Here is a 21,995-nt window from a genome sequence, read left to right as displayed (position 1 = left end):
TTTTTACAAAGAGAACATATTCTAAAACTTCTATTTGAACATAACCTAATATTTTAAATATTTTCAACTAATAAAGTTTTAAATGAATATATATTGAATATAATATTTTTTAAAAAAATAGTTATTATAAAATTCAAATTATAATATGTGGTGAATAAAACAACACAAAAATATTGGAAGGAAGGTGCTAGCTATTACATTTACTATATATTTATTTTTAAAGTTTTTTACTAAATTTGCGTATTTTCAAATAGCTTGTTACCTTTAATATTTATTGTATTCAAAATCATAAATTCACAATTTATTTTATATATAAAGCTCGTCACATTAATGCTTTTATTTATTTATTTAAAATCTAAATCAACAATATGTTTTCAAAGTAAAACTAAACAAATCTTTGTCCCGAATGACCTGGTAGTGTAGGGGTTAGACTTGTGACCATGAGATCATGGTCGTCCAACGTCTTTTTCGTCGGATCTGTTGTTTTTTTTTTTTTTTTGGAACAATGGTTTAAATATAATATTTTATTATAAACAAAAATATATATTTTTTTTTAAAAATTGCCATAATTATGAAGTAATAAAACCAAAACTAAACTTAAAATAAAATTTAATTATTATTTTTTTAAAAAAAAATCTCAATCTTGAATTCAAATTGGTAGACATCTATAAGTACAACAACTTTGAGGCCCAAATTCAAGCCCTACAATTTGGGTCTTTGTAAGCCCAACCCATTCATTTTTAGAACATAAAAATGACAACTGGTCAGATATTACAAAACTTGATCATAAATTACAAGATTTGAGATCAGACCTGAAATTTGAGACTATGGGTGTGTTCTTTAAAAAAATAAAAAATAAACACGTCTACAAAAATATCATTATATTATACACATTTATTATTTTTTATATTTTCTACGCAATTTCTCATGTCGCAAGTAAATAAATTTTCCTTTAAATTATCTCACAAAACAAACACAATATATATAATTTTGTTCTCCCAATATTATTTTTTAATTGTGATTATAAAATTGTTGTTTTTCGATGAACTTGTTTAATATGAATGTTACTTTTTATAATAAAATCACACATAATACAAATATATATACATAACATACATAAATTATCTTTATACATAAAACCAATTTAATTTATGACTCATTTTTGTTATTAATAAAATTATTTATTTTAAATATAATTAATAAATATAAATCAATTAAATTAAATTTCTAACATCTTATATACCTCGAAACCATTTTATTTCAATCTCTCGTTAATAAACAAATTTTTTAATTTATATTTAAATTTTTTTTATTTTTATAAAATTAATTTTAAATTAATTATGGATAAATTAATATTTATTTATTTATTTGTTTGTATTCTATAAAATTTTATAATTTAGAAAAATGATATTTCTATTGCATTAATATCTTGGCGTCGTTATCTGGCTGATGCCTACAAGCACGGGCCGGGCCCATATTGCTGGCCATCAAGGTTGACCTGACCTTGCGACCAACCCGCCCACCCCCTACATGTGTACGTGATTCATATTTCTATTTTTCACTACTCAATATTCAAATTTTTAATAAAATAATTCTATTCAATAATAAGGTAAAATAATAATAATAATAATAATAATAATAATAATAATATCAGAATAAACTTAAATGTTTAGATATGAAATTTGAATTTAAGATAGTAAAAAGTTGTACTGAAATGATACTTGATGCAATATAGACAAATGTATAATGTGATATTTTAATTGAAATTTTATTATATTTATATAATATATTAAATAAAAAATAAATACCCAAAATGTGCTGGCCTACTATAGACTTGGGGAGTTGCATTATGTCGTGTTATGTGTGTGTGGCCCTTCGCATTCAGAAAGACTGTTTTGTTTGCATGATTAAATCTTTACTCATTTTGGTATTATTTTTTTATTTTTTTACAAAATATCAAATAAAATATTTTTTTTTTTAATTTTTTTTCAAATTTTCAAAACCTATTTCTTAACAGACCATTTTTAAAACTTTTATTCTGCAATAAATTTGTACGCGTTACTATTAATTAGTTACATTACAAGACATATTTATCAATTAATTCCATTCCAATTATTATGCCACTTGCATAGGTATAACTGGGCAATCGACCACACACTCACATGATGCAATATATTTAATTGAATATAACGAGACAAAATTATTTAAAATTAATATACTCAAAATAAATTCCATTCCAATTAGTGGATTGATTGATGTGAAAACGTGGACAAAGTGTTGTGGAAGTTCATATAGTGGATCCCTTAATTATAATAATCCTCTGAGTTTTTTTTTTTTTTTTAGATGAATTGATTTTTTTTTTTTCTGTGTATAAAAAAAAATGTGTTGATGATTTTTTATGAATAAATAATATGTGTATATCATATTCATGTATGTATATATATATATTTATAATATTTACGAAGAATTATTCAGTTGCGAAATGCTGAATGAACGGACCGATACTATTGAAAATAGCAAGCAAATAGAACTTTAACTTGGGATGTGTTTTAAAATAATTTAAGGACATTTTCACGTTTTGAAGTGCTGAAAATAATTATTACTAATAAAGTAGCATTTTAAGTAGGTTTATTTGGACCATAAAGTTCTCAAAATCAATTTTAAATGTTTGTGTTTTCTCCTTAGAATTTCAAAGCAAGTATTTGCTTTTCGATACGATTTTTTAGGCCAACTCCAATCTACTGCACAATAACCGGTTAATCCTCGCACCATTAGACTATTCTTACCGGACATGTATAGAAAACAATTTTCTATAATACTTACTCATATTACATACAAAAATTAAATATAGAAAACAAATTTTTAAATAATTATTTAACATATACTCCCTCCGTTCCATAATTAGATATTCATTTGCTTTTTGTACGTAATTTTAAAAATATTAGTATTATATTTGGATTTAGTAAGAATAAAGTAGAAATGACTAAGATAACCTTATTAGTATGTGTGATATAAAAGTAATGACATTTGTGTAATATATTGTAAGTTGTAAGGATATTTGTAATGTTAGGTAGACAGTACAGTTACTAAAAAAAGGAAATAGATACCTTGTTATGAGACGAATTAAAATGAAAAAATAGATATTTTATTATGGAACAAATGGAGTATATATTTGTATAAGCAAAAATTACACAATATTTTATAAAGTTAAAATTATTGTCCCGTAACGGATGACCTAGTGATTTGGAGTGAATTCGTGACCGTGAATTTATGAATTTCAAACCCCGACGCCTCCAAGTCACTTGTCACGTAGTTCACCTTACGTGACTTGTCTTATCTCTGAAGTTCATTAGAATGAGCTACGGTAACAACAATTAGCTACATAACTGCCGAATTATAATAAATATGACTGCTAAGGAACAGCTATAATAATTAATTATCAATCTTCACGTATTTTTGTTATTAAGTATTGCCACGAATAAAAAGTGCAATTAGATCAACAATTGATATAAATCTGACAAATACCCATATTTTAATTGGTAACACGATTCAGTTATGGTAGGCAGATATATCTGATTTTGCTTTTCTTTCTTAAAAAATAAAAATTATTTGACATATATTAATGAAATTATTTTGTTACCTGTTTAAACCTAACTTTATTCAGCACTTCATATTATTATTATTATTATTATTATTATTATTATTATTATTATTATATCTACACAGGCACAAATTCATATATTCTACTGGATATGAACCTAATGTTTTTTTTTTTTTTTTTTTTCAACATCTGATCCTAGCTGTAATATTAATATACAATAGTAATATTTAATTTCACTTGTAACAAAATGATTAATAATTTTTAATTATGCTACTATAATATCATAAATATGATTTAACTAAATAAAATAATATTATTTATTTTAATCCACAAAAGAAACATTTGTTTTAAAATAGATTATGATTATTCTGTAAATAAAATAACGATTGATTATGGAAAATAAAATAAAAAAAATAATCTGCTAATTATTAGAATTCCCTTATTTGATCTTCTTTTTTAATATTTTGAATTATGCAGTATATCTCATACAATATATTTAAAATTATTATAATACCATTGTCATAACTGGTATGGACATTATTCGTGTATTACATTAATAAACGACATTTATTTTATTTAATTAATTTTATGGTAAGTGATTAGGAAAACTTATCCAATTCAATTGTAAATTTCTTCCATCAGTACCCAAAAATAGGATCTTAGCACTTTCGGATAGCGGCTGTGTTCCCACGTCATAAAAAAATAAAAAATAAAAATAAAAATACTAATAAATAAATAAAATAGGGTCATTAGGGAAAGAGACGAAACCTAATGTAAGTGTTAACTGAAACACACTTATAATAGAAACTAATCTGGCAAAAGACAAGGGTATTTGAATCAGTCTGGTCTGTACAGTAAGTACTCATTCGTCATCTTCTTCATCGTCATCCATAAGATTGATTAATTAATTAATTATATCCATATCCTCATAATCCTCTCATCCTGTAATCGACCAACCTCCAATCCTTTAAATTTTATTCTATCATCCCCCTCACAACACCTTCTTCATTATTATTTTTATTATTAACCTCTTGTCGACATATATGTTTCGGATTTTGATCGCTGGAGTTTTGATTTTTTCTGTAAATTGATTCGTTTTTTTAATTAGGGTTTGTCTGTAGTGAGTGGTGCCTGTTTACTTTTTGTGTTTACCTAAAAGTCTAGTGTTGATTATAATTTCCTTTTTGTCTTTCCATTTGATTCCCTCTCGTCTCTCTGTCACTGTCGCTGTGTGTACATATACATATATATTATATATTGCGAGGTTTAGAGTTGAGCCTTTGCCAGAAGTGTTTAATTTTTTTGTGAAGGTGAAAGTGATCAGCCATGGTGGATGCAGAGAGTATTGCTGGGGGGAAGAAGAAGCTTAACAAATATGCCTGTGCTTGTGCTATCGTTGGCTCTTTGATTTCAATCATTTTTGGATATGGTGATTTTCTTAACAGATCTGTGTTTTTTTTTTGGGTTTTCGATTATGTTTGTTTATTTTAAGGAAACATTGGAGACGATGGGGGATGATAAAGTCTATTAGATTCGCCTTTTACGTAAAAGTTATGACAGGACTGTCGATCGATCTAATTTCTGACATCACAAATTTTATCTTTTATGAATTTTATAATGTTAATTTTGATTTTCTGTGTGATTTGCAGACACTGGTGTAATGAGTGGGGCGATGATCTTTATAAAAGATGAATTTACAGTGAAGGAAACGCAGCTGGAAGTGCTCGCCGGAATCCTTAATCTGTGCGCTCTGGTAGGGTCGCTCTGCGCCGGCCGGACCTCCGACTACATCGGCCGGCGGTACACGATCGTGCTGGCGTCAATCATCTTCATGCTCGGATCGATAATTATGGGATACTCGCCGAATTACGGCGTCCTAATCGCCGGCCGGTGCACGGCCGGAATCGGCGTTGGATTTGCTCTGATGATCGCGCCGGTGTACGCGGCGGAGATCTCCGCCGCGCACAGCCGCGGACTTCTCTCCTCCCTGCCGGAAATCGGAATCAGCGTCGGAGTATTGCTTGGGTACGTCTCCAACAATCTGTTCGGAAATTTGAGCCTCCGCCTCGGGTGGAGGCTGATGCTCGGCGTCGCCGCCGTGCCGTCTTTATTTCTGGCCATCGGAATCTTAAAAATGCCGGAGTCGCCGCGGTGGCTGGTGATGCAGGGCCGCGTCGGAGACGCCAAGAAGATTCTAGACAAAGTCTGCGACGACGCCGCCGAATCGGAGCAAAGATTAAAAGACATAAAAACGGCCGCCGGAATCGACGAGAGCTGCACCGCCGACGTCGTGAAAATCCCCAAACAAAAAGACACCACCGCCGCATCCATCTGGGGGGACCTTCTATTCCGGCCGACGCCGGCCGTCCGCCGCATGGTGATCGCCGGCGTCGGCCTGCACTTCTTCGAGCACGTGACGGGGGTGGAGGGGGTGATTCTGTACGGACCGAGCATCTTCAAGAAAGCAGGGGTAACTTCTAGAAAGAAGCTTCTAGAAGCCACGATAGGAATCGGGATCGTGAAACTAACCTTCATAACGATCTCAACGTTCATAATCGACCGGGTGGGCCGGCGGCGGCTGCTGCTGTTCAGCATCGCCGGAATGGTGGCGTCGCTGGCGGGGCTGGGGACGTGTCTGACGGTGGTGGAGCGGTCGGACCGGCGGCTGGTGTGGGCTTTGGTGCTGAGCCTGATATTTGTGTATTCGTACATAATGTTTTTCAACATCGGTCTGTGTCCGGTTTGTTGGGTGTACAGCGCCGAGATATTTCCGAACCGGCTGCGGGCCGCCGGGGCGAGTTTGGGCGTGGCGGTGAACCGGGTGATGAATGCGACGGTGTCGATGACGTTTTTGTCGATGGCGAGGGCGATGACGTTCGGCGGAACGTTTTATTTTTTTATGGGGATGGCGGTGGTGGCGTGGCTGTTTGTGTTTTTTTTACTGCCGGAGACGAGGGGGCGGCGGCTGGAGGAGATGGAGGAGGTGTTTTCGAAGGGAGGGGGCAGGGGAGGGGGGAAGGTGGAAATGGTCACGATGACTAATTAATTTAATTAACTAGTTAGTTAGATTAAAAAGAAAAATAAAAAAAATAATTAATTAGGTAGGTGAACCTTTGGAGGGGTTTAATTTGCCACCGTGGTTTACCCATGGGATCCTATGTCCAAAAATAGATCATGTTTTCCACACACATAACGTGTATATATATAAACCTATTATGTACGTGGAATAAGGGGTATGATGTGTTAATGGAATAGCATGGGAATGCACGAGTACATGCATATCTGTTGTAATGGTAACTACTATCTACGAAAAAAATTTTCTTTTGAAAAAATGTAAAATTAAATATATCTTTTTAAATTTTTTATATTATTAAATTTACATTCAAAGCATTATATTAATTGGCTATTTATATCATATCTTATTTATATCATATCTTATTGATTAAAAATTTTTACTATTCAAATTTCCAGTAATAAATAAAAGCTTCAATATTTAAATATTTTTTATATTAAAAATAAATACAAAATATTATTTGTTTTAAAATTAATACTAATAAAATTAAATTAACATTTTTATGACATAAGAATATAATGATAATTTTTTAATAACTTTTTAAGTTTAAATATAGCAAAATATTGCGATGCTATTGATACTATTAAAAGTAATTAATAAGTATGTAACAAATAATAAAATAAATTTTTTAAATGATTTAAAATGTATTCATATACAATCATGTATGTATTGTATACCTATATTTTATATGGTGACCTGCAACATATATCCCTTAAAAGTGGGTGATATGCTTTCGAGGGCATATTAAAATATACTCAAAATAATTAATGACCAACTTTTGATTCCAAATCTTTGACCATGATCAGTTTATCATACTATTATGAATTTTGCTGTCGGGTGTTTTGATTTTCTTGGTCGATTAGGTTCTCTAGGTACGATTTATTTATTTTTAATATTAATTATTTAATAGTTGTATTCATTTTATTTATTCGGTTGATTAATTATATCGGTAATTATCACAAATTTAAAAGTGGCACCATGTATCACTGTGTCATACTATACTTTATCACTAATAAGTAATTATGAGTAAACTCATAATTGCATCGTATTATTATTATTATTAGTATCTTCCTTATGATGTCATAGTTGTTAAATATGTCGGATATGACGTGAGAACTTCCTTATGCGGAGGATCCCTTCATTTATCAAATTGATTTTGAGTTGGAAATTCATATTTCTTTCTCAACATGGTATTTAAGTCATTCTGTCCATATTAGGTATCAAAATAATTAAAATTTAAAAATATTGATGTTTTATATTGCTTAGGTCTTACTCAATGAATTCCTCAAGAGTTGATTCCCTTCATACTTCGACTTATAGACCCGATCCACTCTGTTTATCCAAATCCTTTTTGACCCAAATTCAAATCCCAAGTTCAAACTATTTACAAAGCCCAATCAATTTGTTAGTCTAATTAGACCATCAGCAAGGAGATGCACCACATCACAATTTTTTTTTAAAAAAATAAAAATTAATAGAAGCCGTATTGGGACACGTGACATTTAGGTATATATATATATATGTATATATATAATATATATTATATATATTTTGTTTTTGTAATTTATATTGAATTTATTGTTATATTTAAATTTTGTAGTAATTTTATAATTCATAATATTTTTGTATTCTACAAAATGATACCAATATTAAATATATTTTATCAATTTGAAATTTAAAATATATAAATACAAATATTATATAATTCTATTGAACAAATCAATATCAATAAATTAAATAAAATATAATTATAAATTTTAAATCAATTAAATAATATAAAATTATATTAAACAATAAATATATTTAGTTTATAATTAATTATACATAAATAATTAATAATAAGATATTAATATAAAATAAAAGACAAGATAATTTGAATAATATATAACAAAATACATATAATTTAAATAATATTTAAAACAACTCTTCGAACAATTTAGCTTTAACAAGTAGATCTTGTTCCGTCAAATTATCTTTCTCCAATAGTGTTTGATAAAGTTTCATTATAACGCTCATTACTTTTGATTTTTTCTTCCTTCAATGTCATGCGAGCAAATTGTGATACAACTTCTTTATTTTAAGCTCGTAGTACTTCAAAATCATTGGAGAAAAGTGAATTTGAAGATTTCTTCAGTGCCCATTTGCCTTTATTTTTACACGCTTTCATACCCGGAGGACGAATTGAGGGAGATTTTTCTATCCCATCACCATGTGGTGTTGTTGGATTTGAATTAGACGAGTATCCACCATCTTCATTAATTTTAATTATCTTCGGGCCAAGTCCACTGTTATAAGATGCTTCATTGACAACATTTGTACCACGATGACTGTTACTCCATTTTGGCTCAAATTTTAATTCACGCCAAGTAGTGGATAACAAAAAGTAGTTGAGATACCCAAAAAGTTTAGGGTTTAGGGTTTAGGGTTTAGGGGTGTCAACTGCGTCTTAGCTTGAGGAAAAAGTTACTATGTGGGGTTTTTTGTGTGAATTAGTTTTCTAAGAGAAGAAAATAAGGAATGTGATTAGCATGGGCCATTCTACACCCTGAGTTGAGCCTAAATCAAAGTTCTCCCAAGTCCCTTCACCGATAGAGAACGAGAAAAAAAAAAAAAAAATCGAAGTAGTTCGGATTTAATTAAAAAAAAAAGGAAAATTATGAAGGAAAAAAATCGACCTATTGGTGGTTGTTTGGAGAATGTATTCTTTTTATATTTGAATGAAAATTTTATTTTAAAATCAAATTTACTTTTTATATTTGTTTTGTTAAACTAATAATTTATATGTAATGAAAAACTCTATAATAATAATAATAATAATAATGATAATAGTAAATGATCAAAGGATTCGATGTTGATTTTTATTCTTAACCATTCGATAATGCATGAGCACGGAATTGATATTATTCATGAAGCAACAATCCCATGCTGATTTTCAGTTAAGGATAAATTAATAAAATTAACTATTTATTTATTATTAATATTATTAATTTTTTTACTTCCTGAAACAACGAATCAAAGACAATCCAACGTTGAATGTTACCCCCACAAATTCTACAACAACGCCCATCCACCCCTTCTTCCCCGATCCCATTTTACCCATTTTACCCAAATTCAATTCCATCACAATAATAGCAACAATAATCCTACTTCTATTACACAGCACAAAATTCAATCATCAATAACACTACATTGTAAGAAGAACAACAAAAATGCACGGGCACGGGCATGGACACGGGCACGAGCAGAAGAAGAGCAAGCAGAAGACCGGGATCCGGACCCTCTGCCCAAACTTCGACCGGGAAGACGCCCTCGATACCGTCTTCGAAGTCCCGGTCCCGGAGGAAATGTTCGCCGGCCTCGGCAACAGCCTGGCCCTCCGCTGGCAGAACATGGCCACCTGGATGAAGGCCCAGACCCCCGACAAATGGTCGTCCCCGATCATCGCCGGTCGCTACAACGAGATGAGCTTCCTCCTCTATGTCGTCGCCTCCCCGCTCCTCCCCTTCCCCGTTCAGGTCGACCGCTCGATCCACCGCCCCGTCAAGACCTCCTCCATTGTCAGTCGCAATCCCGACCTCAAAATTACGATACGAAATTCGAAAAAATCGAAATTTAACTGCATGAAATTATGCAGGAGGCGTCGACGGCGAAGTACATCGTGCAGCAGTACATAGCCGCAACGGGCGGGCAGCCCGCGCTCAACGCCGTCAACAGCATGTGCGTGATCGGGCAGGTGAGGATCAGCTCATCTGAGTTCCACCAGGGCGACAAAAACGTCAAGATCCGGAGCAATCAGGAAGCCGGTGGGTTCGTCCTGTGGCACCAAAATCCCGATCTCTGGTGCCTCGAGCTTCTCATCTCCGGCTGCAAGGTCATCTCCGGCAGCAACGGCGACATCTCGTGGCGGCAATCCTCGAATCAGCAACGCCCGATTTCGAAGGGCCCTGCCCGCCCCCTCCGCCGCTTCTTGCAGGGCCTGGACCCCCGAGCCACCGCGAATCTCTTCATCGACGCCGTCTGCATCGGCGAGAAGATCATCAACGACGAGGATTGCTTCATCCTGAAGATGGACGCGAGCCAGGCGACGCTGGAGGCGCAATGTGGCCCCAAATACGAGATCATCCACCACACCATTTGGGGATACTTCAGCCAGAGATCGGGCCTCCTGGTTAAGTTCGAGGATTCTCGACTGCTTTCGGTTAAGACCAGCAAGGAAGACGGAGACGTCTTCTGGGAGACAAGCTCCGAATCTGTAATCGAGGACTACAAGTATGTCGATGGAGTTAACATCGCCCACAGCGGCAAGACCAATTTTACCGTTTTCAGATATGGCGAGCAGTCGGCGAACCATAAGAGGGAGCTGCAGGAGTCGTGGAAGATTGAGGAGGTCGGGTTTAATGCCAAGGGCTTGAAGGCTGAGTTCTTCATGCCACCTACAGAATTTCATAAAAAAACAGCAAAACACTGTTAGAAAGATGGATGTAATGAGATCGACGCAAACAAATTGCAAGTTTTGTAAGGATTTTTTGCTACATTGTAGAAGACTAAATAATAGTATAACTTTAGCATTCTACTTGAACTATATAAACACAATCTGCTAATCGAATGTCAGATTAATTTTTAGATTCCGGACACCTAAGTGGAAACTTCCACAAGTTGTGACAAAAAGAACAATTCAGACAGAGATATGTGATGATCAAAAGAAACAGAGAATGTTCGAGTACAGGACCAGAGGTGTGGAGACATGAAATGCGAAAAGAATTGAAAGAATATATGTATATACTACTCTAATCGAACACGAAAGCTTCTCTTGGTTCCAAGTAATGCAGGGTACAATGTGTAGCAGTTCGTCGGCATCGTGTAGTCCATGCTTGTGATTTCATCCTGCTCGTTGCTCGGTGCTGCTTGTTTAGAACTTGGACGTACTCTGAGAAAGACAGAAAGACGATGATTAGGCTAAGGATACAGAAAATATCTCACGAAATAATAATCTGAAGATAAAAAATACAAAGGAAAAGAGTTTATATCGGTGTCATTAGAAGAATATAATTAGGATGTAGCGAAAAGCTGCATTTTAAACTGGAGAGTATTTGAGGAGATAGGTATGGTATCTTCATTTTTGACATAACTATGAAAGAAATAATAGGTTCAAGAGACATTACAAAGTCGCTGCTTCGATGGTGGCAAACATTTCATCAAAACTTTACATATTTGTGCCACTTCTAGCAGTTAAAATCTACAATTAAAAATAACAGCAACTACGGTGTATTTAAAAAAATGTCTTCCCCCTTTTCCTTTTGGAACAGTGTAGGATTCAGACCAGAAAGATAATATAGGATAAAAAACGAGTCTTAGCCATTGACGATATATTTTAACAAGAGTTCAAGTGAATAGGAAATTGATACAATGTCACATGCATTATAGAACACAGAAATCATGCCCAAGTTCAGTTAAAAGGAAAACAAGACAGGATTCATAACCAGAAGAACAACAACAATTACTTGAAGCAGTGCTAGTAAAGTTCATAAGTGTGTCAATAAACATATCGAAAGAATCAATCATGACTAGATGGCGGTAATTAACATTCCCTTCCTTAAAACGGTTGTAGTGTCTATTAACATATTGCAAGACCACGAGCTATAATGTTCGAGATGGCCTAGTCCTTCAGCTACTATCACAAGCTGGTTTTCTGATTCATGTTTACTATTTTTATGAAGTTACTGCCGAGCAATTGTTAAGGTATCGTGTGAGCATTTAACCTGTGAGAAAAAATTTCTTAAGTCTTTGAACAATGAGGAGCTTGGACCCAAAATATTAGACAGACTGTTCTTACGCTATTTTAATAAGTGTCATTTTAACCAAAAGGCATTTCCATTAACTCTGTTTTACTTCCAGTCTGTAATAAATCACATTGCGAGTATAGGCAATTGCTGCTAACTCTCTTCATGTTCCAAACAAGGCAAAGTTGTCTACCAAGAAATAATTACCACCGTTCGAAATTGCAAAACTCATATCTATCTGATCATCATGACATACTTTTGAAAATTCATTTACTTGTCATTATTATTGTTACGTCCACCAATACCTCCAAAATCCGTGAATTATTCTACTTGTGATCGCATTGTTGTCGGCCCTCCACATGATCACTGATGACCAACCTTCTAAAATGACCACATTAAAATGCAGTATGGCAACAAATATCCTAATCCAATCTACAGCGGAAATGTTATAAACATTCACATCTGACTTAATGACAAATGCAGTTCAAAAATGTCTATCACAGAAGAACAATCCAGTGATATTCATAAAAGTTATTATGGATGCACAAAGATTGCTACTGGCGAAAGTTTGAAACACTGAGCCTACAAGCTTCGTGCCATATCTACTGCATCCATTGATTAGGGTGTTCTGTAATGTGGTATAGCATTATGTGGGAGGGGTAGCACTGTGCAACCATACCAATTGTGTTGTGTCGTGGAATATTAAGCAAGCTTTCATACACAAATTAGTAAGTAAATAGAGGCTAAAACTGAAAAACCTACTGAAGAATCTCCTAAATATGCAAATCCCAGGAAAAAAAACAAAAAGAAAAGAAAAGCAACTATACAAGTGTGCCTTTGAAACAACATGAAGTTGGCTTACGGAGAAATATTCAACGAACTAATGCAATTAACCATTTTTGCAAATTAAGAAAGCAAGAATATCTTCCCTCAGCTATTGTAGTTCAAGAAAACGAAAATTTAACCACACAACCCATAAAATTCATTAAGCAACACATGGCAAGCAATACAAGCTAACAGGGCTAATCTGAATTAGTGGCATCACCACAACTATAAGGTAACTTAAATCAAGATGCCAACCAATGGGATGAGGGCCTTAAAATCCACCTTCAAGCCCTAAATTAACTTAACAGGTTCGCCATGGCAACATTCGGCCTAGGTTTTCTGATTCACCAACCACAGATTCACAACATCTCTATAAAGCAACTGGAAAGCTGAACCAGCGTAAATAGGAAACCTGAATCTCTAGGTATGTTCATTGTTCACAAGACTCAACAATCACATAGAACATACAAAGAAATTAGTTAGGCAGTATTAAGGAGATCAACTGACCAAGCTGAAGATTGTAGTAATGGAAGATAGCGAACAGACATCATTGCAATCTCAGAGGTGGCAGTTTCTCTAACTTCAGTCTCCTCGCTGGTCAAATCCTCATAGGCAGCCGCGAAAGCGTCCTGCCAAAATCTTGTCAAACGGTTCCGCTGGTTGTTGATGTACACTTCCCACATTTGCCTCACCAATTTCTCCCTCTCCTCAAGATCCTGTAAAAAAATGCATCTCTGATCACGCATGCTCATCGTAATCCACATTGGAAATTAGCCTTACGAGGGCGTCGAGATCTTCTTCGGCAGCAGGGGAGCTGAATTCCTCACCAATGCGGTTGAGATTGCCGGCCGACCATCGGAGGGAGACAGTGCCGGTAAGCATTGACCAAAATGACAGCAGCAAAATGGCTGCGAGTGCCCAAAACTTGTAGCGGCCACGCCCAAACAGGCTAGAAGCATCCGAAGAGTGGTCCTTCTTGGAAATTCCAGAATGCGAGGACGATGTGGGCGTTGATACTGGCAGTCCATCATCATCCTTCATATCGAATGTACGTATTGTGTACTATACTTACGTATATATATCCTTCGCAATCACATCAATGAACCAAATTTTGGCAGCTCGTTAATTCCTTTCCAAATTTGCAGAGGATCCGAAGCACGGTGAGCTTCGATTTTGCGCTCGGAAGAGCAGTTTAGCAATGGCGGATCGTGTAATTTTGTGGGCCGGTTTTATTAATGGGCTAACATTATGTTGGATTTGGGCCTAACTATGAGCCCAAATTTGATACTATATATAGATATATAGAAAAAGAGAATATTGAAAAGGAACTGCAAAGGAGTCAACTTTACCCTTCAGTGTTTCTACCGAAATGCGCTGCCCGTACTGCACCGCCGGGCAGGGCCGGTGCGCCACCAACTCCTCCGGCCGGAGCATAACCGAGTGCGCCTCCTGCGGCCGCGTGGTGGAGGAGCGGCAGACGCATCCTCATCACCTGTTCCACCTTCGCGCGCAGGATAATCCTCTCTGCCTCGTGACCTCGGACCTGCCGTCAGCGCCGGTCGTCTCTAGGAACGAAGACGAAGACCCCTTCGAACCGACGGGATTCATCACCGCTTTCTCCACGTGGTCGCTCGAGCCGTACCCTGTCTTCGCCCACTCGTCGCTCTGGTTTGCAGGCCACTTGGCGGAACTGGAGCGGGTCCTCGAAACGACGTCGCAGGGCAGTAATTCGACGGCTACGGGGCCGTCGGTAGTGATGGATAATCTGAGGGCTTACTTGCAGATACTCGATGTGGCGTCGATTCTTGGGCTGGAGTACGATATTTCGGACCACGCTTTTCAGCTTTTCAGAGATTGCTCCTCCGCCACGTGTTTGAGGAATCGGAGCGTGGAGGCGCTCGCTACCGCCGCCTTGGTGCAGGCAATTAGGGAAGCTCAAGAACCCCGAACTCTTCAGGTTTTGATATAAATCAATTCTATTGTAAAATTTTGTAAGCTCTTTGATTGTCGCCATTGAAATCATTTAGGGTTTAAAAGCTAATGTAGGATTTTTTTCAGCTTCATTGAGAATATTAGTCAAAAAAGATTCATCTAAGAACTTTGAAAGATTAGGACATAATTTATTACAATTATAGGCTATAGTCATTGTGAAACTGCTTCACCTGGGAACACAGACACAATTGAACTTTTTCAAAGCTCTTGAATTGCTATTGAAAAGCTTCAGTGAGAGAAGCATGGTAGCTTATATCTACCTGTGCGTCCATCTCCACTCTGGATGATAATTATAACAAAACTGAAATAAGATCTTTTAGATGAAGAAGCTTTTCCATAAAGTGCAGTAGGCTATGGGTTCTTTGATTGGTTTGGGAATGATTTTTCCCATACATGCTCTTGCTTTCTATTGTCTTCATCTTGCAAATTATCTTTAGCAATCATTGAAATGTATTGGTACTGTTTCACATGGTGGATGTTAGGATATGGTGTTGGCCTAAATTAAATTTTCAGGATGAACAAACCTTACTGCTTTCACTTTCATTTTTAGTTGGTGCTGTGAGATTAATGTCTTAAGGATGATTTGGAAAACTGAAAATCCTACCCATTCATGGTGAATGAATCAATATGCCTGATTCCTAATCTTAATCACTTTCCAAATAGTTTTTAAGAATGAACCCAATCACTTACTTTGTCTGCTACCATCTAATCAAACCAGCGAGCATTTTTTTTTTGGGTGAAAAAATCTTGCCAAAGAGCATTTCTTTATATTGTTCTGTTGTAAACACCCCTTTGTAATCCATTGCAATCGTATCATCTGCCTAAACAGAAAACTCTTGCAAACTGTTTGAAGTAATTCCTTATCTCAGATGCTAAGTGCTACATGTTTGTAGAAAACCCGGCCATCTGTTGTATGACACTTGGAGTACTATATATGCTCTGACTTTTTATTCAAGAGTAACATACTGTCATTTTCTCACCATTTATATTAAGTCCTTCTTTATATGGTGTTACTGCCATGTAAATAATGTAGTAAACGTATCTTCTTCAGTTGGTGCATAACTTTGTGTATTTTGTTGAATTCCAGGAAATATCGATTGCTGCCAATCTACCCCAGAAGGAGATTGGGAAATACATCAAGATACTCGGAGAAGCTCTGCAGCTAAGCCAACCCATCAACAGCAACTCAATATCAGTCCACATGCCCCGATTTTGCACCCTTCTCCAGCTCAACAAGTCTGCTCAGGTACTTTTTACATACTGTCCGATTCCTGTTCTCATCAATTTATTGAACCCTGTTCATCTTCAAAATTCAGGAGCTAGCGACACACATCGGGGAGGTTGTGATCAATAAGTGTTTCTGCACCCGCCGGAACCCCATAAGCATCTCAGCTGCCGCCATTTATCTAGCCTGTCAGTTGGAAGACAAACGCAAGACCCAAGCCGAAATCTGCAAGGTGACGGGCCTCACAGAAGTCACTCTACGTAAAGTTTACAAGGAGCTATTGGAAAATTGGGACGACCTTCTCCCATCGAATTACAGTCCCGTAGTCCCTCCCGAGAAAGCATTTCCGACCGCCACTATTCCTGCCACCGGACGATCCATACCCTCTCGCAGCGACATCATCGAAGGAGCTTCCGTCGACAGGGAGAAGCACGTTGAATCCAGGCATCCGAAGCCTAGTGAAATCTTGGGCGCATCCCATCAGTCGAAAGGGAAAGAGAACGCCGAAAGTAAAGATTCCGTCCAGAGGACCTACAATGCTGCGATTCTCGGTTCTCCTTTCTGGAAGACGCAAGTCCCCGTTGGAAGTTCTTCTGCTCAACGACTGCCGGAGACGAATCAGGCATTGCCCCAAACTATGGAAGTTGATTTGGGCAGGGACGAGAAGAAAGGGGATGCAGACACAAGGGCTGCTGCTTCTAACAACCTCAGACATGTGCGGTTCCCGTCCGCCCCAACTCTCGCTGCCGGCATGGTGCCCTGGCCTTTTCGACCGCCTATGTCGTCGGGACTTTCGCCGTTCGGGCAGTCGGGGCAGTCGGGTTCTGATAGTTTGGTCGATAAAGGAGGTGTCCAGCCAAATCCCAATGAGAAATTCAACTAGAATAACGACCTAAAGTGTCATTGCACATATTTGCGACCTTTATACTTTAAATGTCGAAAAAGCCCCTGCCCTTACTTTAAATTTGGCCGTTTATTTTAACCTCTGGATAAGGCTGCAGATTCACAGGTTCTTTAAAGATGCTGTCATCGCTTCTACTCCCGGGACCGCCGCCGCCGAAGATTCTCCACCACCGCCGTCCCAATGCCGCCAAGCCGACGGAATTCCGGCAGTTCAAGGTGCGGTCTATGGCCAACAACAGCCGTGAAGGCAGCGGCGGCGCCGTTGAAGCAGTGGCCATCGTCGGCGGCCTAGTCGCCACGCCGGTGATCGGTTGGTCCCTATACACCCTCAAGACGACAGGCTGCGGGCTCCCTCCGGGCCCGGGAGGATCTATTGGCGCTCTAGAAGGAGTCAGCTACCTGGTGGTGGTCGGGATCGTGGCCTGGTCGCTCTACACCAAGAGCAAGACGGGCTCGGGCCTGCCAAACGGGGCGTTCGGCCTGCTGGGCGCCGTGGAAGGGCTGTCGTTCTTGTCGCTGCTCGCCATTGTCGTCATCTTTGGTCTGCAGTTTCTTCAGAATGGATCCATTCCAGGCCCCCTGCCCAGTGACCAGTGCTTTGGCTGAACTACCTGTCTGTAAATATTTCTGTACCAAATTGAGAACTCGATCGATGTATGCACTTTGGGTTTGGTAAAATTAGGATTATATTTATATGATGGGATGTCGTTGATGACTGAATGGAAACCTGGCTGAATTAGAGATGTTCAAATGCAAAAGACCCTAATTTGTAGGAAGGCAAAGGTATGGAGCCAATCCTTCGAATGCGGGTAAGGAGCATTACTCAACTGCATATCCCTTTCTCTCTCTCTGTCTTTGTCTCTCTCTTTCTCTCTCCTTGTTTTCCAGGACCTACCCTTCAATCTTCTTCATTCAGGTATGTCTTCTTTTTCAGTACGGTAATGGAAGAACATGTATCTACTGATCATATATGTATACGTGTGTGTATTTATGAATGTTTTTATATCAGATCAAATTGTGCAAGGACTGGACATTTTGATGATTGATTGATGATGGATTCAGGTGAATTTGGCTGTCGTGAGGAGCTGTTCCTGTTGGAGAGATTGGAGTTTCCGGCGTGAGGCCGATTTCTCCGGAGGCCTCATCTGCAAATGGATCCATTAGCTGACGCCGGCTTGGCCGAAGGAGGGTCGTCCCCACCGCCTCCTCTCTTTTCCGATTCATCGTCGTACTCCCCCCCGCCGCCCCCTTCATCCGACTCCACGTCGTCATCCCCGCCGCCGCCGCCTTCATCCGACTATGGATCATCGTCCTCGTCACCTCCACCCGATGGATCTTCTCCGTCTGGCGATTCAGGCTCTCCGGGACCATCGGGGTCGCCCGGCTCTCACTCATCCGATCGGTCATCTGGCTCGCACAAGAAGTCGTCGTCGTCGTCATCCGGAGGATCTTTGAACAGCTCGGATGTTGCCGGGTTAGTTGGTGCCGGGATCGTGATCCTCGCCCTCATCGTTGCCTGCATAATCTGCATCACCCGACGGAGAAAGAAAACCAAGCAACGACAACAATACGCAAAATCGAAGAGCGGGCACCCCCGAGGTATACAGAATCCGCCGTCTACAATTGCTGTATTACTTTTCCGTTCTTACGTTTCTGCTCTTTCAGGCGGCGACAAACACAGAAACCCGCAAATGGACCACGTCGTTAGGATCAATCAAGGAACCCCCGGCGGCGGTGGATGGGGAATGCCGCCGCCTGCAGGGCCGAGCAGCAGTGAGTTTAGCGAGTTCGGGTACCAACCGAGCCCGCTGAGAATGGGCGGCTACAGCGGCAAGAGCCAGTTCACGTACGAGGATCTAGCGGCGGCGACCGAAGGATTCTCCGAAGCTCATGTATTAGGACAAGGTGGGTTTGGTTTCGTGCACAAAGGCGTTTTGCCGGACGGACGATCCATCGCAGTCAAGAGCCTCAAGGCCGGGAGCGGGCAGGGCGAACGAGAATTCCAGGCCGAAGTCGAAATCATTAGCCGCGTGCATCATCGCCATCTCGTGTCCCTCGTCGGGTACTGCATTTCGAGCGACAAGAGAATGCTCGTCTACGAATTCGTCCCGAACAAGACACTCGAATTTCATCTCCATGGTTGGTTACCGGCTCTTATTTATCATAGACTCGGCTTTAATCTCCCTGACTCCGCCGTAGCTGTAATAAAATGGTTGCAGGAAAAAGCCTGCCGGCCATGGATTGGGCGACTCGGCTTCGCATTGCTCTCGGATCCGCTAAGGGACTTGCTTACCTACACGAAGATTGTAAGAAGATTGTTTGTTCCGCACTTTGGTTTCGCGATTTTGCTACACAGGCGACATTTCTGATGTAGTTTTGTGTGACAGGTCATCCTCGGATCATCCATCGCGACATCAAATCGGCGAATATTCTTCTCGACAACAACTTCGAAGCCATGGTAATATATTCGTTGAGCTAACAACGCTGTTTTAATCGATCGTTTGTTTTTGTATAATGTTTTGTACGCTATCCAGGTTGCGGATTTCGGACTGGCTAAGCTAAATTCTGACAACTTCACTCACGTCTCGACCCGCGTTATGGGAACATTTGGGTAAGCCAATCGGCATCTTTCGCGAACCAGTTTCGGAAATGTCGTTACGGTTGAATGTTTTTAGGTATTTGGCTCCGGAGTACGCCGCCAGCGGCAAGCTAACGGAGAAATCTGACGTTTTCTCGTTCGGAGTCATGTTGGTTGAGATAATCGCCGGTCGTAGGCCGGTTGATCCAACGAACAGAACGATGGACGACAGCTTAGTCGATTGGGTTCGTGTTCTTTCAATACAATGCGATATGAATATACGATTCGATACACGTCTGATTTTGCGATTAACAGGCTCGACCGCTCATGGCGAGAGCGCTTGAGGACAGTGACTACAGCAAGCTGGTCGATCCTCGGCTCGGAGAAAATTACGTCCCGCAAGAGATGAGACGTATGGTTGCCTGCGCTAATTCTGCGATTCGGCATTCTGCTCGACGGCGCCCTCGGATGAGCCAAGTAATCGTCGCAATCCATCTATATATATATATATATAACTACCTATTTAGCCGACTTTATATCAAGTATTTGTCGACTTTGTGCGACGGTCAGATCGTGCGCGCTCTGGACGGAGGATCGTTGGACGACTTGAACGAGACGACGAAGGCTGCCGCCAATCAGAGCCCGTCGACGATGCCGGACGCGCACGCAGACGTTTACGACACGCGTGCGTACAACGCGGACATTATGAAGTTCAGGAAGATGGTGATCTCGAGCCAGGACGACGATTTCAGCAGCGAATACGGCAGCGATAAGACGTCGAAGCCGTGATTACCATTTATGCGGATGTGGTGCCCGGAAGGACAGCTGGCGTGCGACGACGACAACGACGACGGGTACGAGGATGATCGGGATCTCGGAATTGGTTTGTTTAGGAACAGAGTTTATGGATGTCGTCATCGTCTTTTGCTTTCGTTCCATTCCTATGGTCGAATCGAACTGTGCATCAATCTGGATTCGAAACAGCCGTACTGTTATTTGAGTGCTTGTAATAATTTGTTTGGTATGTTGTTCTTCTTCTTCTTGCTGTTGAATCGAAGAATTGGTGTGCTCCAACAATAGAGTAAATGTGCCTCTCAACGTTAACTTTTGTTGTGTCGGATCTACGTAGGGGCTTGAGCAGCGGCCCCTCATACTCCAATTTTTAGTTTGTTTAGTATAAAAAGCAAAAAAAATAATATTTTTTTATATAATTATAGTAATCTATACTTCAAATTTTAGTGTTTGTTATTATTATTATTATTATTATTATTATTATTATTACTTGCAACAAGTTCTATCGAACTTAATACCTTGCAAACTAAGCTCCACAAACTAATCACACTAAGTGAACATGTGTATCAGATACGTGAGGCGTTGGGGTTTCGAACAATTATTATTATTTACCACAGTTGTTGCTATGGTAAAGAGAATCAAGAAAAAAAAAATCATCATTATCAAATCATTCTGGCTTTCCTAGTTCGATGGCTGGTCAGTCGATGCGGTTAGAGTCGATATCAAAATTTTTTTTTTGTTTGTTTAGATTAAAAAAATAAAATTTTAAAAATAAATAATTGAATACCTTTTATTGCTTAAAACATAATGGATTGAAACTTCAAGATAATACTCCATCGTAGTAAAAATATTAAATTAATCTTACTAATTTAGTATTGTATAATATAAAATTAATGTTATTTGTGTAATATATTGTAAATTGAAATAATATTTGTAATGTTAAAGATATAGCACTTTTACTTAGAAATAAAAATATATAATTTGTTATGGACTTTACAAAATAAAAAAATATAGATAATTTGTTAAGATGGAAATAGTACAATAAATATACATTGGCAATTAAAATGATTTTAATATTTCTATCGTCATCCAATTGTGTGTTTGTTTGGGGATTGGATTTTAAATACATTATTTATCCTATTTTTTTCTCCTAAAACACATCAAATCAAACACCTATTTTTTATTTTTTATATTATACTAAAAATTAATTTTTCATTCAAAACATC

The 21,995-nt window shown here is 38.2% G+C and overlaps 6 protein-coding genes across 8 annotated transcripts; 5 read left to right on the top strand and 1 right to left on the bottom strand.

The window, feature by feature from the left end:
* Positions 1-4,572: 4,572 nt before the first annotated feature.
* Positions 4,573-6,874, top strand: LOC127248388 (probable polyol transporter 6). Its single transcript, XM_051270701.1, has 2 exons — positions 4,573-5,030; positions 5,251-6,874. Exons 1-2 carry the CDS (start codon positions 4,928-4,930, stop codon positions 6,645-6,647), a joined length of 1,500 nt encoding a protein of 499 aa, XP_051126658.1. The 5' UTR covers positions 4,573-4,927; the 3' UTR covers positions 6,648-6,874.
* A 3,009-nt stretch (positions 6,875-9,883) lies between these two features.
* Positions 9,884-11,145, top strand: LOC127248519 (uncharacterized). The gene is made up of 2 exons (XM_051270882.1): positions 9,884-10,231; positions 10,309-11,145. Exons 1-2 carry the CDS (start codon positions 9,884-9,886, stop codon positions 11,143-11,145), a joined length of 1,185 nt encoding a protein of 394 aa, XP_051126839.1.
* Positions 10,629-14,425, bottom strand: LOC127248774 (uncharacterized). 2 transcript variants are annotated; one of them, XR_007838144.1, is made up of 4 exons: positions 14,060-14,425; positions 13,787-13,995; positions 11,458-11,601; positions 10,629-11,107 (listed from the first exon to the last, which is right to left on the bottom strand). XR_007838144.1 is itself a non-coding variant. In XM_051271295.1 (3 exons), coding segments are annotated over exons 1-3 (471 nt in total). In that variant the 5' UTR covers positions 14,321-14,425; the 3' UTR covers positions 11,165-11,600. The 2 variants fall into 2 exon arrangements, 1 of the variants encoding a protein (XP_051127252.1); XM_051271295.1 differs by lacking the exon at positions 10,629-11,107 and having other exon boundaries at positions 11,165-11,601.
* A 179-nt stretch (positions 14,426-14,604) lies between these two features.
* On the top strand, positions 14,605-17,382 carry LOC127248492 (plant-specific TFIIB-related protein 1). Its single transcript, XM_051270855.1, has 3 exons — positions 14,605-15,236; positions 16,359-16,517; positions 16,588-17,382. Exons 1-3 carry the CDS (start codon positions 14,649-14,651, stop codon positions 17,377-17,379), a joined length of 1,539 nt encoding a protein of 512 aa, XP_051126812.1. The 5' UTR covers positions 14,605-14,648; the 3' UTR covers positions 17,380-17,382.
* Positions 17,383-17,515: 133 nt separating this feature from the next.
* Positions 17,516-18,097, top strand: LOC127248493 (uncharacterized). Its single transcript, XM_051270856.1, has one exon. The coding sequence runs from the start codon at positions 17,517-17,519 to the stop codon at positions 18,003-18,005; it is 489 nt and encodes a 162-aa protein (XP_051126813.1). The 5' UTR covers position 17,516; the 3' UTR covers positions 18,006-18,097.
* On the top strand, positions 18,082-21,081 carry LOC127248491 (proline-rich receptor-like protein kinase PERK4). Of its 2 annotated transcripts, none has more exons than XM_051270854.1 (9): positions 18,082-18,208; positions 18,462-18,998; positions 19,065-19,538; positions 19,619-19,705; positions 19,787-19,857; positions 19,934-20,010; positions 20,075-20,222; positions 20,293-20,454; positions 20,548-21,081. In XM_051270854.1, exons 2-9 carry the CDS (start codon positions 18,551-18,553, stop codon positions 20,764-20,766), a joined length of 1,686 nt encoding a protein of 561 aa, XP_051126811.1. In that variant the 5' UTR covers positions 18,082-18,208; positions 18,462-18,550; the 3' UTR covers positions 20,767-21,081. The 2 variants fall into 2 exon arrangements, with proteins under 2 accessions (XP_051126811.1, XP_051126810.1); XM_051270853.1 differs by having other exon boundaries at positions 18,177-18,315.
* Positions 21,082-21,995: the final 914 nt, after the last annotated feature.

The sequence above is a fragment of the Andrographis paniculata genome, unplaced genomic scaffold (genome assembly GCF_009805555.1).
Source record: "Andrographis paniculata isolate CXL003 unplaced genomic scaffold, ASM980555v1 Contig34END, whole genome shotgun sequence".
Taxonomy (NCBI): domain Eukaryota; kingdom Viridiplantae; phylum Streptophyta; class Magnoliopsida; order Lamiales; family Acanthaceae; genus Andrographis; species Andrographis paniculata.
Note: the sequence above shows the minus strand (reverse complement) of the source record. Positions and strands in the feature narration are given on the sequence as shown.

Excerpts from the sequence above, each read along its gene's own strand:
- LOC127248388 (XM_051270701.1), top strand. The coding sequence starts at position 4,928 with ATGGTGGATGCAGAGAGTATTGCTGGGGGGAAGAAGAAGCTTAACAAA. Across the intron at positions 5,031-5,250 it reads TTCAATCATTTTTGGATATG|ACACTGGTGTAATGAGTGGG; the intron begins GTGATTTTCTTA and ends TGTGATTTGCAG.
- LOC127248519 (XM_051270882.1), top strand. The coding sequence starts at position 9,884 with ATGCACGGGCACGGGCATGGACACGGGCACGAGCAGAAGAAGAGCAAG. Across the intron at positions 10,232-10,308 it reads CCGTCAAGACCTCCTCCATT|GAGGCGTCGACGGCGAAGTA; the intron begins GTCAGTCGCAAT and ends GAAATTATGCAG.
- LOC127248774 (XM_051271295.1), bottom strand. The coding sequence starts at position 14,320 with ATGAAGGATGATGATGGACTGCCAGTATCAACGCCCACATCGTCCTCG. Across the intron at positions 13,996-14,059 it reads AAGAAGATCTCGACGCCCTC|GATCTTGAGGAGAGGGAGAA; the intron begins GTAAGGCTAATT and ends ATTTTTTTACAG.
- LOC127248491 (XM_051270854.1), top strand. The coding sequence starts at position 18,551 with ATGGATCCATTAGCTGACGCCGGCTTGGCCGAAGGAGGGTCGTCCCCA. Across the intron at positions 18,999-19,064 it reads GAAGAGCGGGCACCCCCGAG|GCGGCGACAAACACAGAAAC; the intron begins GTATACAGAATC and ends CTGCTCTTTCAG. Across the intron at positions 19,539-19,618 it reads ACTCGAATTTCATCTCCATG|GAAAAAGCCTGCCGGCCATG; the intron begins GTTGGTTACCGG and ends AAATGGTTGCAG.
- LOC127248492 (XM_051270855.1), top strand. The coding sequence starts at position 14,649 with ATGCGCTGCCCGTACTGCACCGCCGGGCAGGGCCGGTGCGCCACCAAC. Across the intron at positions 15,237-16,358 it reads AAGAACCCCGAACTCTTCAG|GAAATATCGATTGCTGCCAA; the intron begins GTTTTGATATAA and ends GTTGAATTCCAG. Across the intron at positions 16,518-16,587 it reads AGCTCAACAAGTCTGCTCAG|GAGCTAGCGACACACATCGG; the intron begins GTACTTTTTACA and ends TTCAAAATTCAG.
- LOC127248493 (XM_051270856.1), top strand. The coding sequence starts at position 17,517 with ATGCTGTCATCGCTTCTACTCCCGGGACCGCCGCCGCCGAAGATTCTC.